Genomic DNA, 17,223 nt, shown 5'->3' on the forward strand with positions numbered 1-17,223 from the left:
GCGGCGCTGCCCAGCATCCCAGCTGTGCTGCAGGAGGGCTGCTTCCCCCAGCTGCTCGTGTGCAGAACCCTGAACTGGTCCCAGTATTCTGGGAGAAATGCTGCTTTGTTTCCGAGTGGGGCATAAAGGAAGGAAAAAATAGTTTAAATCCTAGAATCACAGAATGGCCTGGGTTGCAAAGGAGCACAATGCTCATCCAGTTCCAACCCTCTGCTATGTGCAGGGTCGCCAACCAGCAGCCCAGGCTGCCCAGAGCCACATCCAGCCTGGCCTTGAATGCCTGCAGGGATGGGGCATCCACAGCCTCCTTGGGCAACCTGTTCAGTGCGTCACCACCCTCTGGGGGAAAAACTTCCTCCTCATCTCCAACCTAAACCTCCCCTGTCTCAGTTTAAAATCACAGCACAGGTTGGGTGGGAAGGGAACTCCATGATCATCCAGTCCAGCTGGGTGCCCCATCAGCTCATCCACCCCATCCACGGCCTCGGGCACCTCCAGGGATGGGGCACCCCCAGCTCTGGGCAGAGGGCTGGCTGTCCCACGTCCCAGCTCTGCCCCGTGGCTCTCCCAAGGCAGCCAGCAGCGCCCCACGTGCTAACAGGGCTGGGCACAGCCCCGGGAGGACCAACGGGCTTCACTTTTGCAGAAATAGCAGCTTTTTATAGAAGTTTTTTTGGCATCCGAAGGGCGTGGAAATATTACAAATACTTCAGAAGGCAGAGGACATTCTGTACTGGGGGAGAGACCGTTTATAAAGGGAAGCAAAGAAATAAATAAATAAGGTAGGGTCAGATTCAGTGTTCAGACAGCCCGGGGGTGACACCTCGCCCAGGCTCGCACCGCGCCGCTCCCAAATGCCACCAGCACTGCGGCTCGGGTTGCAGGCGGTGGCTGGGGACGAGCAGGGCACATCAGCTGCCACTCATCACAGAGTCACAGAATGGCCTGGGTTGAAAAGGCCCACAGTGCTCATCCCGTTCCAACCCCCTGCGATGTGCAGGGTCACCAACCAGCAGCCCAGGCTGCCCAGAGCCACATCCAGCCTGGGATGATCTGATCGTGATCTCCATCTGACACTGAACCATTGACCACCACTCTCCGGGGTACGAACTCACAACCAGTGAAGAATATGAGGAAGAACCTGGGAAGGACAGCAGCTTTTACCCACCACCACAACTCTCCCTTTCTGGGACACCCGCAGCGCTGCTGGGGCAGGAAATGCAGAGGGATGGGAAAAAAGCCTTCCTGCTTGCAGCTCTGTTTGCTTTTCCTCTCCCACGTGCCCAGCAGCAGCAGCGCATCCTGCCTGGAGCACACTGCCGCCCCAGGATACAGGGAGAGAACCTACAGAGCAGCATGGGGAGCCCGCAGGGAAACAGCTTAAGGGAAAAGCAGATGGGAAGCGTCCTCTCTAATCACGCAGCGATGGTGTGATGGCGAAGAGCATCTGTCTGTCTGCAGTGACATGGGATGATTGCTCAGCAGGAGCTGGTTGGAGAAGACCTCCAAGACGCCCAACCACCCCACCGTGCCCACTGCCCACATCCCTCAGCGCCACATCTGGAACACCTCCAGGTGACCCCACCACTCCTGGGCAGCTGTGCCACTGCAGCATCACTCTTCTGAGAAGAAATGTTTCCTAATATCCAGCCTGACCCTCTCCTGCTACAACCTGAGGCCATCACCTCTTGTCCCATTGCTGTCACGTGGGAGAAGAGGCTGCTCCCCACCTCGCTACCACCTCCCTTCTGTAGAGAGCTGTAGAAAATTGCCATCACTGGGCTCTTGTTGCTCTGGAGCCTTGGGGGTTCCTATTCAGGCAGTGGTATTTTGGGGTGGCACAGGAAAGAGAAGCCCAGGGGAACCATCAATGGACTGGAGAATGCTCTGCAGTCCCTTCTCCATGGGGACACCAAGCAGGGCTGCATCTGCTCTGAGCTCCACGTGATTGATGGGTCAGAACCGGCCTGGGGAGCTGTTTGAGTGGGAGCAAAGCCATTCCACTGCAGTGATGGGAGCTGCAAACAGATCCGGGAGCTCCAAGTACAGCCCAAAGCTGAACAATGGAGATTCTGGGTCACAGCTGAGCCTGGAAGGAAGAGCTTCAAAGCTGCCCCTGTGCAAGTCCCTTTCCTAACATCCAGCCTGAACCTTCCCTCGCAGTTTGCCCCATACCAATCAGCTGCTGACATGCAGCGTGTTGAATTGCATTCACATACTTTCTAGGTTGTCTGCTGGGCAGGAACAACCTCCCCAGCAGGGCAGCGATGGGACAGGGACACACAGGGCACTCATAAGCAGCAATCCCCACTCATAACCACATCCCCATCGCTCAGCAATCCCTGAACCGAAAAAGGGAACTTTTACTTTCTCTTTCTGTGGTTTCTGACTGCAGACCAAAGCCTGCCCTCCCAGCAGGCACACAGCCAGGCCCAGCACCGGGCTGCTCTCTCCACCCTCCTCCTGCTCCATCCCCTCCTCCCATCCCCACCGGCTGCAGGGGGAACGCAGGGGCTGTTCCATTGGGAATGAGATTGCTTTTTCTGGCTCCACACGACCTCCACAGACCCCGGGGACGTGTGAGCAGCTCCAGCGTCCTCCCACATCCACCCCCACGATCCCCAGAGGTGAGCTTTGCTCTCTGAGACCATTTCCATCTGCAGATTAGGGGCTCTGAAAAGAAATCCCACTGGTGACATGCTGTATTCCAGGAGGCAGCAGCAATAATGCTCTCATTTTAATTAGGAGAGATGCAGAACAGAAGCAACCTCACTGGCCAGTCCTAACATTTCTCACAGCTCTGACAGCGTTCCTCAGCTGCTGTAACACCAAATCCCCTTTTGCAGCCTGTGACAGAAATGTAAATCTCAGGCACCGTCCTGGAGCAGAGCCATTTCAAGGACCAAAGGACACTGGGCAGAAACACTCTGCAGATGTCAGCCTCCTTCCTTCCTTTCCCATTGCTCTCTGATTTGACACCAATTGCAGAACAAAAGCTGGGGCAGAATCCTCGCCCTGTGCTATGGCACTGCATGGAATCACCAAGAACCACAGACTCATCTTCCCCCAGAGGGTGGTGACGCACTGAACAGGTTGCCCAAGGAGGCTGTGGATGCCCCATCCCTGCAGGCATTCAAGGCCAGGCTGGATGTGGCTCTGGGCAGCCTGGGCTGCTGGTTGGCGACCCTGCACATAGCAGGGGTTGGAACTGGAGGAGCACTGTGGGCCTTTGCAACCCAGGCCGTTCTGTGATTCTATGACTAAGGCTGGAAAAGACCACGAAGATCATCAAGTCCAATTGTAAATAATCCATATATACTGCAGTTCTACAGCACAAACGTCCCTCCTCCATCCTCCTGCCCAGGCTTTCTCTGCACAGCAGCAGCCTGTATCTAATGTCTGTTGCGAGCAGCCTCCGTGGGCTGCCAAACACAGGCACAGCAAACATGACTGCACAATTTGAGGAATTCTCTATCTTTTGGGTTGAATTCCCAATCTTTTGGGTCGTTAACTCCAAATCTTGGCACATCCTATAATTTAAAGGCAAAATAAGCAAAGGCACAACCTAAATAATATACGCATGCATGATCCTGCTTGCTTATGGAGCATTGTAGAGATGCAACCAGCTAGAGTGCTGGCGACACGAGGAATTACTTCCAATTACTCCTTAATCATGCCATATGTTAAAATTAGTGGAGTATGTAATTAGATGCTCTGGGGGCAAAGACAGCAAACAGAGCCAAGCTATGAGTGACTCACAAACACAATTCTCTCTGCTGAGCAGTGGCTCAGGCAGGCCACAGCAGAATGCAATTTAAGAAATGAAGGGATTTTCAGAGAAAAGAGCTATGATAGAGCAGGGATTACCTTCTTCCCTTCCTACCTTGGAATATGCGCTTGGTTTTCCTGAGGGAGGCAATCAGGAAACATTCACCTTCTGAAAGAGCAGTGCTGCAGTGGCACAGCTGCCCAGGAGTGGTGGGGTCACCATCCACGGAGGTGATCCGGAGCTGTGGGGAGGTGGCACTGAGGGATGTGGGCAGTGGGGGGGTGGGCTGGGAATCTTGGAGGTCTTCTCCAAGCTACGATTCTACATATATACATATGCATCCTATATATATCTATCAGATCTATATGTCTGCACATATAACCAGATAGAAAGGTGTGCACAGATCTCCATCGAGAGCCTCCAGTCCCATCTTCCCATTCCCCACGCTGAGCTCCGCAGAACATCTGGCTTGCAGTACACACCAGCAGAAGGGCTAAGCAAGATGCAACCCCCGCTTTCAGCCTCGCAGCTCCCATCTGCCATCAAACAGCTTGGGTTTGAGCCAAACCCCTCTTTTGTCCCTTCCCCACCACCAGGTACCCAGCACCTGGCACAAACACCCACCACAGATGTCACAGCTCTCTCCGTGCTGCTCACTGCAGCTCTCTGAGCAGATTTCCCCTCTTTGCACATCTTTAAATATTAGTGTTATCCTCCTGCTTTGCTCATAAATACACGGGGAGGCCTGGAGTTCAATCAAGAGCTGCTTCAGGCCCATGTAAGGTTCTGGCTGCTCTGTGCTCTCGTTACATGATTAACTCCAGCAGAATTTCCCAACGTGACTCACTGCCACATTCAGCAGCAGCAAAGCAGACGCTCGTGGCCTCGCTGTCTAGCAAGGCATGGGAATGGCAATGGGGGGACGCGAGGGGAGATGGGGGTGGGATGCTAAATCTGCTTGGAAAGAACACTGCCTAAGCTTTTCCTGTTTTAAGGAGGATTTTCCCAATATTTATCAAGATGAAACTCAAAGAAAGAAAAACCCAACCCAAAACAACCCCAAAACTCAACCAAACCCCGAACAGGAAAGAAATAGCACAGAGCCCTCTCAAGGCTCATCACCAGCTATATATACACCAGCTCAGCGGGTGTCGTAACAGCTCCCTTCCAGCTTCCTGCTCACACAACTGGGTCAGCCAAGAGTAACCAGAGCTGCTCTAGGAGAGCAGAAATAGATTTACTACAGCAGCGTGGGCATCACTTGGTCCCTCTGAGCTGAGTGACCGTGGCCCATGGCTGGGGGGGGTTGGGGAGGAAATAAGAAACATGGGAAGATCGGTAAAAAGCAGTGCTTGGAAGCAGGAGTCCTGGGCAAGCATTGCACATCTGGTATAGCAATGATCCACCCCTCTTGGGGCTTCTTACTGAAGGGAATTGGGGAGGAAGGAGGGAGAATCAGCTGCTTCCTTCCACCAGACAGTTTAACAGCAAAGCATCAACACTTAATCTCTAGTACCATTTTCTCCTAGAAGAGGACCCAGGGATCCAGCAGATTTCCTATTGCAGGGTTTGTTCATCACCCAGCGCCTACGTTTGCACAAATACCAGTAGAAATCAAAGCCCAGCACCAAGAGCTCTACCAGGGAGCAGGGTCTGCTGCTGCCCAGTGCAACGCTGAGAGCAGCCCTGTTGGGAAAGCAGCACTCAGCATGGAAACCTCATCCCTTCGTGGGTTACATCTGCAGTGCTCTGTACTGACACACAGAAGATGGGAACTGAAAGGCAAAACGAGCAGACCCTTGGGCTGCTGGATCCCCACGTTAGGTGCTGAGTGCTTGGAGGTGGAATTCAGCAGTGACTGGATGAGTCTTACTGGACAAGAGCACAGAGGGAAGACGAGGTACTCACTGAAGGTTTTGCAGATGTCGGAAACCGCCTTGAAGACTCTGTCGGAGAAGTTGACCTTCACCTTCACGTACTTCATGTTGGGCAGCTGCAGGCGGAGCAGCTTGTGCTGCGGGGTGAACTGCAGCTTGGCGTCAGCCTGGATCCCATACTTGTCCAACGTCCAGTGCGTTTTGAGGAGCCACGTCTTCTTCTTTTCCCACCAGAGCGCGTGGTCCGACCAGTCCTTCTTCACATCTGCAACAGAGACGCCGTTCAACCATTAAAACCAAGACCAGAATTAACCTTCAAAAGTCAGAAATAATTGCTTGCACTCCATAGCAGCCAACTCGGAGGTGAGCTTTTTGCTCAGGGATCAGTTGTTTGCTATGGGATGTAACAATGGGTCTGAAGGATGTCACTGCTTTCTCATCACAGCATCACAGAACAGCCTGGGTTGGAAGGGACCTCAAGGATCACGAAGCTCCAACCCCCACCACAGGCAGGGCCACCAACCTCCACATGGAATACCAGCCCAGGCTGCCCAGGGCCCCATCCAACCTGGCCTTGAACACCTCCAGGGATGGACGGGGCGTCCACAGCCTCTCTGGGCAGCTGTTCAGCACCTCACCACTCTCACAGTAAAGAACTTCCCCTTCACATCCAACCTCAGTCTTCCCTCCTTCAACTTCAAACCATTTCCCCTTGTCCTGCTGTTATCTCCCCTTTCAAAGAGTTGCCTCCCCTTCTGTCTGTAGGCTCCCTTTAGGTACTGAAAGGCTGTGATGAGGTCACCCCACAGCCTTCTCTTCTCCAGGCTGAACAAGCCCAGCTCCCTCAGCCTGTCTTCATAGGGGAGGTGCTGCAGCCCTGTGACCATCTTTGTGGCCTCCTCTGGACCCTCTCCAACAGCTCCCATCAGCTGTCACTTCCACCAATGCCATAAAAAAGGATGCTCTCTGCACACCATGCAGCATTTAGGACAACAGGACCCCTTCCAACCCACAGCACCCTACGGTTCTACCACTGGCCCAGACGTGGGCTAGGCAGGAGGAAAGGCAGTGAGGAACCACACGGGGTCCACACGGTCCCAGCTGATGGGACACCAAGGGGCTCACGCCCAACTCACTGCGTTCCCAGGAGGGATTTTCACTTCAGTGTTTGCTGTCAGCTGTTGGCTTGCCCTGTCCCCACAGCCGCGCTACCCAAAGGTGAGCCCAGCAGGCTGCACGTGCGCAGAAAACAGAATTAAACAGCATTAATGGAATTAAATACGCTTCCTGCCAAGCCTTGCAGTTCCCGCACACAAAACTGGAAAACTCCCAGCAGTGACTCAAAGGAAAGAAGTGGACGCGATGACCCTCGTGGGTCCCTTCCGACTCGGGATATTCTACGATTCAAAGTGAGAGCTGCATTTTGCAGAGCTCTCCTTGGCCTCAGAACCCCCAAAAGCAGCGGGGTGAAAGCAGCTGTATGGGGAAGTAAAGCTCTCCTCCCAGGGGGAGACCCAAACGGCGCTGTAGGACATCATATGGGCCGGCGGAGGAGAACCCCAGGAGGCTGCAGGACGTCCTGGGTGCACTTCTGCCCTCGGAATGGGGTTAGCAGGAAGTTTTGAGCTTACGGATTTTGTAGGATTACTTTAATTTCCTCAGCAAAGAAGAGGTTTAAAACCAAGGTACTTTCTGGGTCAAACCCTGGCATGATGCTGAGGCGGCCCTCTGCCCCAGGCCCTGCTGTGGCCTCGGACTCCCATGCAGCAGCCACCCACTGCCATTGCTGCTCTGTGGCCGCCAGCCCACACCCAAAGCCCTGCAGCACGGGACGACAAATGGGGTTTTTGGTCCCTGCCTCTTTTTCCTCTCAATCTGTGACAAAACGGCATCATCACGCAGCCAGAACGCAGAAATGCTAAGCTGGACATTTCAGCAGCTTTGTACAATCAAATTAAACAAAACCAAATATAGAAAAGCATGCAAACTTGCACAAGCCTTGGCTACCCTCAGAAAAATCTGAGAAATCATTACAATGGACTTTGGTAATGAGGTCCAACTTGAGCCCAGCTGGAAGCTCAACAGGTTGGCACTGAAGCCTGGGGGGGGATGGGGGGACAGAAAAAGCATTTTGAATCAGTAACACTTAAGTGTAGCGGGGCACGGGGGGGATTTGGGTTCTCGCTGCAGATTAACCTGTCAGGCATGGCACGCACAGCCTGAGAGCAATTAACGCTTTGGGTTAATGGTGAGATGGCCAGCGAGCAGCTGTGCATAAAGGAGCCTCGGAAATGGTTAGCAGCAAGCTGAGGGCTGAACACTGAGCTGTGACGTCCTTGGGGCTGTGCTCAGTGGGGGGTTATGATCCTTAAGGCCCCTTCCAACCTAAGCCATCCTATGATCCCAACGGGTGCCTTCCGATTCCATTGGCACGTTTCCATTGCCAGTAGTTTCCATCCGGGATTCACGCAGCAGAAAATAACAAGGGACACCCCAAGCTCACCAGCGCCTGCTCAGGGGAGGACTGAAGGACCCGTGGGGATCCCCAGCCCTGCAGCAGCTCCTCGGCAGCCACACACAGCACCCCACTGTCACATAAACACTGCCCATGCCTCCTTGCTTTGGGATAGCCCCTGTCCTCAATGGGCCCTCCTGCTGCTGCAGGACCTCCTCCTCGCCGACAGCCAACCACACGGGGCTCAGATGTGGGCTGGGAAGGACTTAAAAGCTCCTGCGCAGGCTCAATGAGTCCATTAGGTACTGTATCTATCTATACACATGGTATATATGTATATATGGACCCATACACATACATACGGATCCATTAACATGGACCCATATATATATAGATAGATAGATAAGAATACGAAGATATAGCTTGGTATGTATGCAAGATATATAATGTAGAAATAAAATATATAATTACCTATAAAATATATCAGTATTTCATAAACTAAGTATAATGTATCTAAAATATACATATATGCACACATTGATATCACGCATACACGCATACACATACATCTATATATATCTACATATGACTATTTTCAAATACTGTCAATTCATATATGTATACCTATATGGGCAAGTATAGTGTGTGTGCATATACACAGACCTTCATGTTTACCCATATACAAACACACACACATACATTCACCCATACAGTGGGCATGGTGGTGATGGGCTGATGGTTGGACTAGATGATCACAGTGGTCCTCTCCAATGTTAATGACTCTGATTCTCTCTATACACACATATATATGTATGTGTGTGTACTCAGTAGAAGGGCTCAGGCTGTGATTTGGTTTCAGTCCTTCAGGTATACACATGTATATATATATATCTGTATATAATTGTGTGTGTACATACGATATATATCACACATATATGCATTATATTTATGCTATGGATACACACACACAGCATATTTGCCCATGTATATATACATTCTCTCTCTTGGTAAACGCATGCATATGGGTACAGCTCTGTTTATACACACGTGACCATACACACATACACACATCCACCTACTGATCCCTGTGGGGTGGGACCTGCCAGCACCATCAGCTCGTGCTGACCTCCGTACACCCAGATTCCTTTGAACATGCCAAAGCCACTCCTTCTTGGACAATCATGGAAAAAAATGCAGAAAATGAGCTGTTCCCACTCATCTGGGGTGAGGCTGAAGAGCTGGTGGGCTATGCTGGGTGATGGGGTCAGGAACCATCTATGGGTTGGTGCGGTATGGGGCATTTAGGAGCATACGTTTGGACTTTAAACGGAAAAGGATTAAATACAAAATCCTTCTGCCCTTTGGTAATGAGAGCTGAAAAATTATACTTTGCAGCACACAGAGACAAACAGCCTCTAAAAAGCATTACCAGCCTGCTGCAATCGGCTGCCATCAGCAACGTGATGCTCTCAGTGCTCCTAAGATTTAATAAGGGGTTTTAATCACGTGCCCTGTATGAGGCCAGCTATGAGAAACCCATTGACCTGTGTGATCTTAGACGTCTTTTCCAACCTTAGTGGTCCTATGAGCCATTCACAGAACCTTCCATAGAACCACGAAGCTTGGAAAACACCTCTAGGATCATCAAGCCCACCAGCTGACCCATCACCACCACGTGCACTATCCCTGTCCCTGAAATGCAGTGTAGGATGTGACCCATCACAGCCACATGCACGAACCCCATCCCTGAAATGCAACGCAGGATGTGACCCATCACCACCACGTGCACTAGCCATGCTCCCCCCTAAAACGCAACGCAGGGTGCAATGCAGGGCACAGCTGCCTGACACATCCTTGCTCAGGGTGATCACTGACTGATGGCCACTCTGCAGAACCCAGGCAGCACCCCCAGCAAGGACAAAGCCTTGCAGGCATGGAAGTCGCTCCTGCTCTGCAGCAAGCTCTAGGAAGGAAGCTCTTTTCAGCGTTAATAGGATTACTCAACCAGCACTTGGCAATCTGATTCATTACGGTGCCACTTGCACTGCTGCACATATATCCCTCCTGTTCCATCTGCAACCACTTCCCCAGTCCTGGCTCTACAAACACTGCTGCGGCCCCAACACCCCCATTTTCCTAATGAAGAGAACGAAGGAAAGCAAAAGGTGGGGTTTTATTTTTAAGGAGTTTTTTGAGCAGGGTTCATGCCCCGATGAAGCAGGGTGCCCCCCATGCACCCCATCCAGCGGCACAGCAGCAGAGCTGCGGCAGATGGAACCGGGAGCAATGGAAGGAAACTCGATTACAGAGGGGCTGCAGTGATTCAAGCACTGCCCAGATACACAGCAGAAGGATGGAAGGAAGGAAGGAAGGAAGGAAGAAAAAGCACTTCTGCAGGGAGCCTCCAGCTGCAATGACTGCGCATCCCTCCAATCCCAAGCACTGCAATATTGGGTCACAGTGATGGGACAACTGGGAATGGCTTTAAACTAAAAGAGGGGAGATTAAGGTTAGGTGTCGGGGAGGCATTTTTTTGACAGTGAGTGTGGGGAGGAGCTGGCACAGCCACCCCCAGAGCTGTGGGTGCTCCGTCCCTGGAGGTGCAACCCTGGCTCGTGCCCATTAAGCCGTGCCAGGAGGCACTGCAGATGATAGCAGCAGGAGGACGTTGTGCAGGATGCATGCAGCAGGCAGATAACGCAGGACTGAGCAGGCAGCCCTCATCCCAGCACCTCAGCCTGCTCAGCACCCGTTCCTCTGGTAACAGCTGCACCCCTGCAAAGCGAGCTCTGCAACCACCGCAGCACTCCGGCAGCCTCTCTATAAGACCCCACCACCAAATAACGCCCCCCCAGTGCCCAAACTGTGGGCTCACAGCAGCTGTGCAATCGGTGATGTTGCAATGAGCCACGCATGCAGTGCAAACACTCCATGCTCTTTCCCAACTCAGCAAACACTGCCTGCATCCAGAACTCCACGTCGGTGCCACACACCCTTCCACCCCCCGCATCTCAGAAACAGAAGAGTGAAGGTGAAAGCCCAACACCATCACAGCTTGCACCAGGAACTGCCCAAGGAGGCTGTGGATGCCCCATCCCTGCAGGCATTCAAGGCCAGGCTGGATGTGGCTCTGGGCAGCCTGGGCTGCTGGTTGGCGACCCTGCACATAGCAGGGGGTTGGAACTGGATGGGCACTGTGGGCCTTTTCAACCCAGGCCGTTCTGTGATGCTATGAATCCCATTGTGCATGCTGGGAAGCTGATGGCCCAGCGCTGCCTGAGGGCCATTTTGGAGCACGGGTCCCTTCCCCAAAACCCACTCCCCGGCTCAGCACCACCCCTCCATGCAGTCACCGCGTCCTCCCAGCCCTGCTTGGCTTCTTGCAAGAAAGCTCCGGGATTCAGCAAACCGGGAGGCTCCTGGTTTGCTTTTTGCAACGTTTCGGAGAGGGATCGCTCTGGAAATTCCCACCCGAGGGCGGTCAGCTCCGCATCCGTCCCTTTAAACACGAGGGTGCAACTCACACATACAGCCGACATCACACAAAACACGGTCAGACTCAGTGCAGAACGCCGCGTTCAGAGCCCGATGGAGGAGGGTGGGGGAAAGGAAGGCCGGCCGCCGGCAGGAACAAACACAGCAAAGCACACCGAGGTTGGGGTGCGAGCTGTGCTCCCCCCGGCCCCATCCCACACTGCGCCACAGCGAAAGCCGACCGCAAGCCCAGAGGAAGCCGCCGATCCGGGCTGGGTCTGAGCTGCAAACCCAACGATTTCCTGTCTGTGGTCACCGGCAATAATTCGGGCTCTGCGCCCCCCCGGCATCCCCCGCCCGGGCTGGAAGAGAAGCGCTCCCAGCACCGCCGCCGATGGGTTCCGCCCCCAGGTGTGGGACGGCCGCTTCCCCACCGCCTTCACGTGCCGCTATTGGGACAAAGCGCATACACACCCGAGAGAGGGGAAGTCACGGCAAAAAGAGACTTTTGTATTTATTCCTTAATACTTTGGGGGGCTTCCAAACAGCCATCGCCGCTCGGGATGGGAGCGCGCATCACCCGGAGCCGCCAGCACGCAGCCCCCGGCTCCCCCGGCTCCCCCCGCCCCCAATTCCTGCTGGCCGGCAGCGCCGGAGCCAACAAAGAGGACTTTATGTCAGCCGCAGCCCCGCGATTCGCTGCGTGCCTACGCAGGAGCTTCCCGGAGCCGATGGACGGCGCGCAGCCCGCACGGCTCCTCCGAGTACCGCCGACGTGCCGCGTTCCCACCGCAGCGCTGTTACAACGCGCTGTTCCGGGGACGAGGAGCGGAGCTGATAGCAAAACGCAGCGATATGAAACCACAGCCGGGGTGCTGCGGGGCACCCAGGAGCCGCTCCTGCCCCAGAACGGCCCAGCGCTGCCTGCTGCAGCGGCACCAGCACTGCGCCCACAGCGCAGCCCAGCTGCTACAGAGCCCGGCGAGACGTTCCCCAGGAGGACGTGGGTCAGCACCGGGTGCCCGAGAACCATAGCGTGGCCTGGGTTGTAAAGGAGCACAGTGCTCATCCAGTTCCAACCCCCTGCTATGTGCAGGGTCACCAACCAGCAGCCCAGGCTGCCCAGAGCCACATCCAGCCTGGCCTTGAATGCCTGCAGGGATGGGGCATCCACAGCCTCCTTGGGCAACCTGTTCAGTGCGTCACCACCTTCTGGATGAAAAACTTCCTCCTCATCTCCAACCTAAACCTCCCCTGTCTCAGTTTCAAACCATTCCCTCAGGCACATCTGCAGGCTGCAACCAGCACAAGAAATTGCTCTCCATGCACTACGTCAACCAAAACCCCCAAATTTTGTGTGCATCAGCCCTTGTGCCCACGTGAGATCTCATAGGAGACACACCATGAGACACAACAGAAGAGCTGAGAGGGGACAGCAGAGCTGGAAACCGCTGCCCAAATCCTTCCCAGAGCGCTGCTTGACCACAACACGAGGCCTTTGAGCAGTTGGGGTGCCACCACACCATTGGATGGCACCGGAGCCCTTTGGTCCCCAAGCCCCATTGGCATGCCCAGCCAACAGCCTGTCCCCGAGCCCCCTATCTCCCCAGAGCGTCCCACACAGCTCCTCCCAGGCACATTTCAAACAAATGAATAAATAAATGGAAGCAACATTTTGGTCGCACATGTTTAAAACAGCCTCGAGCCGACAACAACAATAACCTCTGCTCACTTCCTTCCTTCCTCCCCTCGCAGTGACTTTGTAAGTCAAGCAATAGTGGCAGAATTCCTACAAGGCAGCGGCCCTGCTTGGGATTTTGGGCAAAGCCAAGCAGCTGCTGCCTGCTTCCAACGCAATCAGCTGTCTTCTGCAAATGGGCCACGTCTGGAGTGCAGCCCGCTGCTAAAAAATTACATATAAATACACAGAGAGAGAAGAAATCACCCCAACTTAGGCATGGGTAGGATTAATTGCACGGCTCCTGTGCTGTAACCAGCATTTTGCCCCGGACCTTTATAGGTCACCAATAAACAGTGCTGCTCTTCAAACCTCAGCAATTTTGCCCATTTTCCTGCCGAGCACAATGGCACAGCTCCATTAACACAGAGCCCTCCTCTGCCGGGGTGATGCAGAACAGGGCAGCACGCGGGGCGCTGCAGTTCACTCCGTTACCAGAATCCCCACGTGGGGGTTTTTCCCATTGCAGTAGGTTTTAATTGCAAGCTGCTGGAACTGCAGGGAGGGAACGCGTAGGGTTTACGTTCAAAGCCCCCAACGGCTTCCACCAATGTGAGGGCTCCACCAGAAGGCAGCGGGCTCAGCCCGGCCCCAAATCCCCTGGGCTCAGCCTGGCCCCACATTCCATGGAAGCTCCCCAATGGAACAAGAGCCCATGGAAGAGCCAGGCCTGGCCCCCAGCAGCAGCCCCATCCATCTGCATCCCATCCATCCACCGCCGGGCATCCCAGTGCTGCCAGAAACGTCAGCTTTGGGAAGTTTCCTTAAAACCCACAGCAAAACAGGGAGAGGGAGAGAGGTCCTTCGGGAAATGATCACACTTTGTGCTTTTTAAACACAGAGAGACGTTCAGAAAGCAAACCAGCCTCGGGATGGGGGAAGCAGCACGGATTCGACTCACGGATCCGAGCGGCCGCGGGCTGTGCCGACAGCTGAGCACAGAGCAGCAGAATCCCATTCCCGTGCCGCTGGCATTCCTTCCCCCTCATACAATGCCTAATTTAACCAGCATGGCGCGGGGACGTCTGACGTCAGCCTCTAATTCGGGTCCCCTCGGCAGCCCCGGGCAGAGCCCTCCATCACCCCGGGGTCGGTTTTTACCACGTCTAGAAAGCCATCGAGGTGGCTCGGGGTTTGTTTTCTTCCCTATTATTTTGTTTTGGGGTTTTGCTTTGCTTCGCCAAGCACTCGGCCCGGCTTCAGGCTGCGCTTTCTGCAGCTCCAGCAGAAAAATAACACAGACATAAATGGGTTTTTGGAGGCAGGGCTGCCTCCAGCAGGAGACCCTTTGATGGAACGGTTGCCTCCCTTTGAGTCGACCCTGTTCAGGTCCATCTCCTCCTTCCTTTAACCCCGTACAATTAACAAATGACAACCAAGGCGGGACGCTGCTCTTACAGCCATGCAAACGTGTTGCATTTAAGCAGGACCCGCGGGCACGGCTGACAGCACTGCTACTCCCACAGCCCCAGGCATGCGCCCGCAGTGCAACATTCATGTTTCATCCCAGCAATGACAGCAACCACCCCAACACTACTGCTGGGTAAGCACACACAGACCACAGCCAGAGGGCAGGAAGAGCCACCTCCCCTAACGCTGACCGTGCCCAGCTCTGCTCTGAGCAAACTCTGCCAATTAAATCTTTTTGTTAATCACAGAACTTGCACCAAACAGCCCGAAGCAATGATATTGCTGAGCTCCGTGCAAACTGCAGCCAGCAGAACCCCGGGGTGATGGGAGTGGGTGCAGGGTGGGTGCTGCTGGGGGTCTGGGTGGAGCTCAGAGGGGTGCAGGGGCAGCCTGGGGCACACAGAGGGCTGGAATAGGGCACTGGGGCAGGATGCAGGGGGACGGGCAAGGGGCAGATGCTGGATGTAGGCAGGGTGCTGGTCCAGGTGTATTACATTATATCCTAAGCTGGATGGGACCCATAAGGATGATGGAGTCCAACTCCTGACGCCAGATGTGAGCAAGGTGCTGGGTGTTGCATACAGGCAAGGTGCTGGGTGCCAAAGCACAGCACCAGGGGGCTTCGTGTCGGGAGCTGAAGCACAATATTGGGGCAGAGCTCTGGGTGCGGGGTGCAGGCAGGGTGCTGGGTGCCGGGTGCTTAAGCACAGAACTGGGGTGGGATGCTGGGGCAGTGCCCTGGGTGCAGGCTGCAGGCTGGATGCTAAAACAAAACACTGCTGCGGGGCGCTGAGTGCTACAGCCAAGTATTGCAGCGGGGTTCTGGGTGTTAAGGCACACAGCACGAGGGCAGAGCTCCAGGGCTGGGTGCTGAGGCAGTCCCCGGGCGCCGGGTGGTGGAGCAAAGCACCGGGGCACGGTGCTGGGTCTCAAAGCCGGCTGCTGGGGCATGGCGCTGGATGTCGGGCAGTGCCCCGGCGCGGGCTGCAGGCACTCCCCGCAGCTAAAGCAAAGCATTGGGGCAGAGCCCCGGGGCGGGATGCTGGGGCAGGACGGCCGCCGGCACTCACCGAGCTTCTCGACGAGGCGCAGCATGACTCCCCCGATGTGGATCTCCCCGGTGACCCTCAGGGTGACGTCGCGGCCCAGGTCGGTGACATGGACGCTCAGCTCCCACGTCCCGTCGGCGTAGCAGCCGTCCGGCATGCGGATCCCGTCCAGCGCCATGGCCCCGGCCTCCTGCGCGCAGATAGCAGCGCTCAGCGCCGGCACGGCACGGCACGGCTCGGAGCGGGGCAGGGAGGGAGGGAGGGACGGGCGGACGGAGCCCGGGGGGGGACAGCGCGGCCGCCCCCGAACCGCTGCCTGCGGGGCCGCCGTTGGGGGGGGGGGGGGGAGAGGGGAGGGGGAGAAGAGAGAAGGGGCGGGCAGGAATGGGATGGGAGGAGGAGGAGGAGGAGGGACGAAGGAGGAGGAGGGGGGTAATTAAAGGAAAAACGACCGCCGAGCCCCTTGGCCTTTTATGGAAAAGGACTGAGCGCAGCGGGGGCTGCTCCAACATCCGGGACTCGGCTCGGCACGGCTCGGAGCTGCACGGCACGGCTCGGAGCTGCACGGCGCGGCTCGGAGCGGCGCCCGTCGGCAGCGCCGCCCCGTGCGGTGCGCGGGAGGCGGCCCCGGAGAGCGGCTCCGATGGGGCCGGAGGAGCGCGTGGGGCTTTTCTGAGCCGGCCCGCGCTTCCAGCCCGGCTGCTGGTAGCTCTGGGATGCGTTCATCCTGTCCCGTTGGTAGAACACAAAGACAAAAGCCTCACCTTGGCGTCGTGGTTCATGGAGCCGAGGCCGGGCGATGCGCTGCCTCCCTCCATCCCGACCGCCCGAGAGCTTAGGAAATGGGAACTGGCTGAACCGAGAGCCTGAGCCGGCACAAATACCGAAAAAAACCCCTATTATCCGCTTCCTGCAGCTCTCCGCCCAATGATACGTGCGTCCCGCCGGGCAGCCCGGCTTCCTGACAGTCCTTCGTGTGTGGAGGGAGCGGGACGGTGGGCAGGATGTGGCTGGCAATGGCACCGCGTCCCATGGAAGCCATCCCATTGCCCGTGGCCTCGGGCACGGCACAGTCCTCAGCTTCCCGTGTGCCCATCCTGTATGACTCCGGAGGTGGATAATTGGTAGGGGAACGAAGACCTCATGGTGAGGATGATGGGGTCCCACCACTTCTTCCCTTTTGCTGTTACGATGGGATCCCCTTTCTTATAAGCGTTAAGGTTTAGCACACAAAGAGCGTGGAGGATTCAGACTAGCGTGGCAGATGGTTGGACTAGGCGATCTTACAGGTCGTTTCCAACATTAATCCAACCCAAATCCTCCCTGGGCCTCACTCCTGGCCAGCAGAACCCCATTTCTGCCCCCAGACCTGGGAGCTGGAGCCCAGCTTGCAGGGTGCCAACAGGGGAACACCAGCCCGTAACAGCAGAGCTCTCTCAGATCTTATCTCA

General features: G+C 55.4%; 1 protein-coding gene across 12 annotated transcripts in view; it reads right to left on the bottom strand.

The window, feature by feature from the left end:
- FERMT2 (fermitin family member 2) overlaps positions 1 to 16,624 on the bottom strand; it is a 37,174-nt gene extending 20,550 nt beyond the window's left edge. For 4 of the 12 annotated variants that reach the window (XM_040701837.2, XM_040701833.2, XM_040701832.2 and 1 more), the window contains exons 1-3: positions 16,225 to 16,624; positions 15,794 to 15,962; positions 5,678 to 5,911 (exon numbers count right to left, since the gene is read on the bottom strand). In XM_040701837.2, the coding sequence (XP_040557771.1) occupies positions 5,678 to 5,911; positions 15,794 to 15,962; positions 16,225 to 16,284 (463 nt within the window). In that variant the 5' untranslated portion in view covers positions 16,285 to 16,624. Of the gene's footprint in view, positions 1 to 5,677; positions 5,912 to 11,625; positions 11,979 to 15,793; positions 16,009 to 16,224 lie in introns of those variants that run through there. The other 8 variants (XM_040701835.2, XM_040701834.2, XM_004936527.5 and 5 more) reach the window with 4 other exon arrangements.
- Between the last annotated feature and the right edge of the window lie 599 nt (positions 16,625 to 17,223).

The sequence above is a fragment of the Gallus gallus genome, chromosome 5 (assembly GCF_016699485.2).
Source record: "Gallus gallus isolate bGalGal1 chromosome 5, bGalGal1.mat.broiler.GRCg7b, whole genome shotgun sequence".
In the NCBI taxonomy this organism is placed as follows: Eukaryota; Metazoa; Chordata; class Aves; order Galliformes; family Phasianidae; genus Gallus; species Gallus gallus.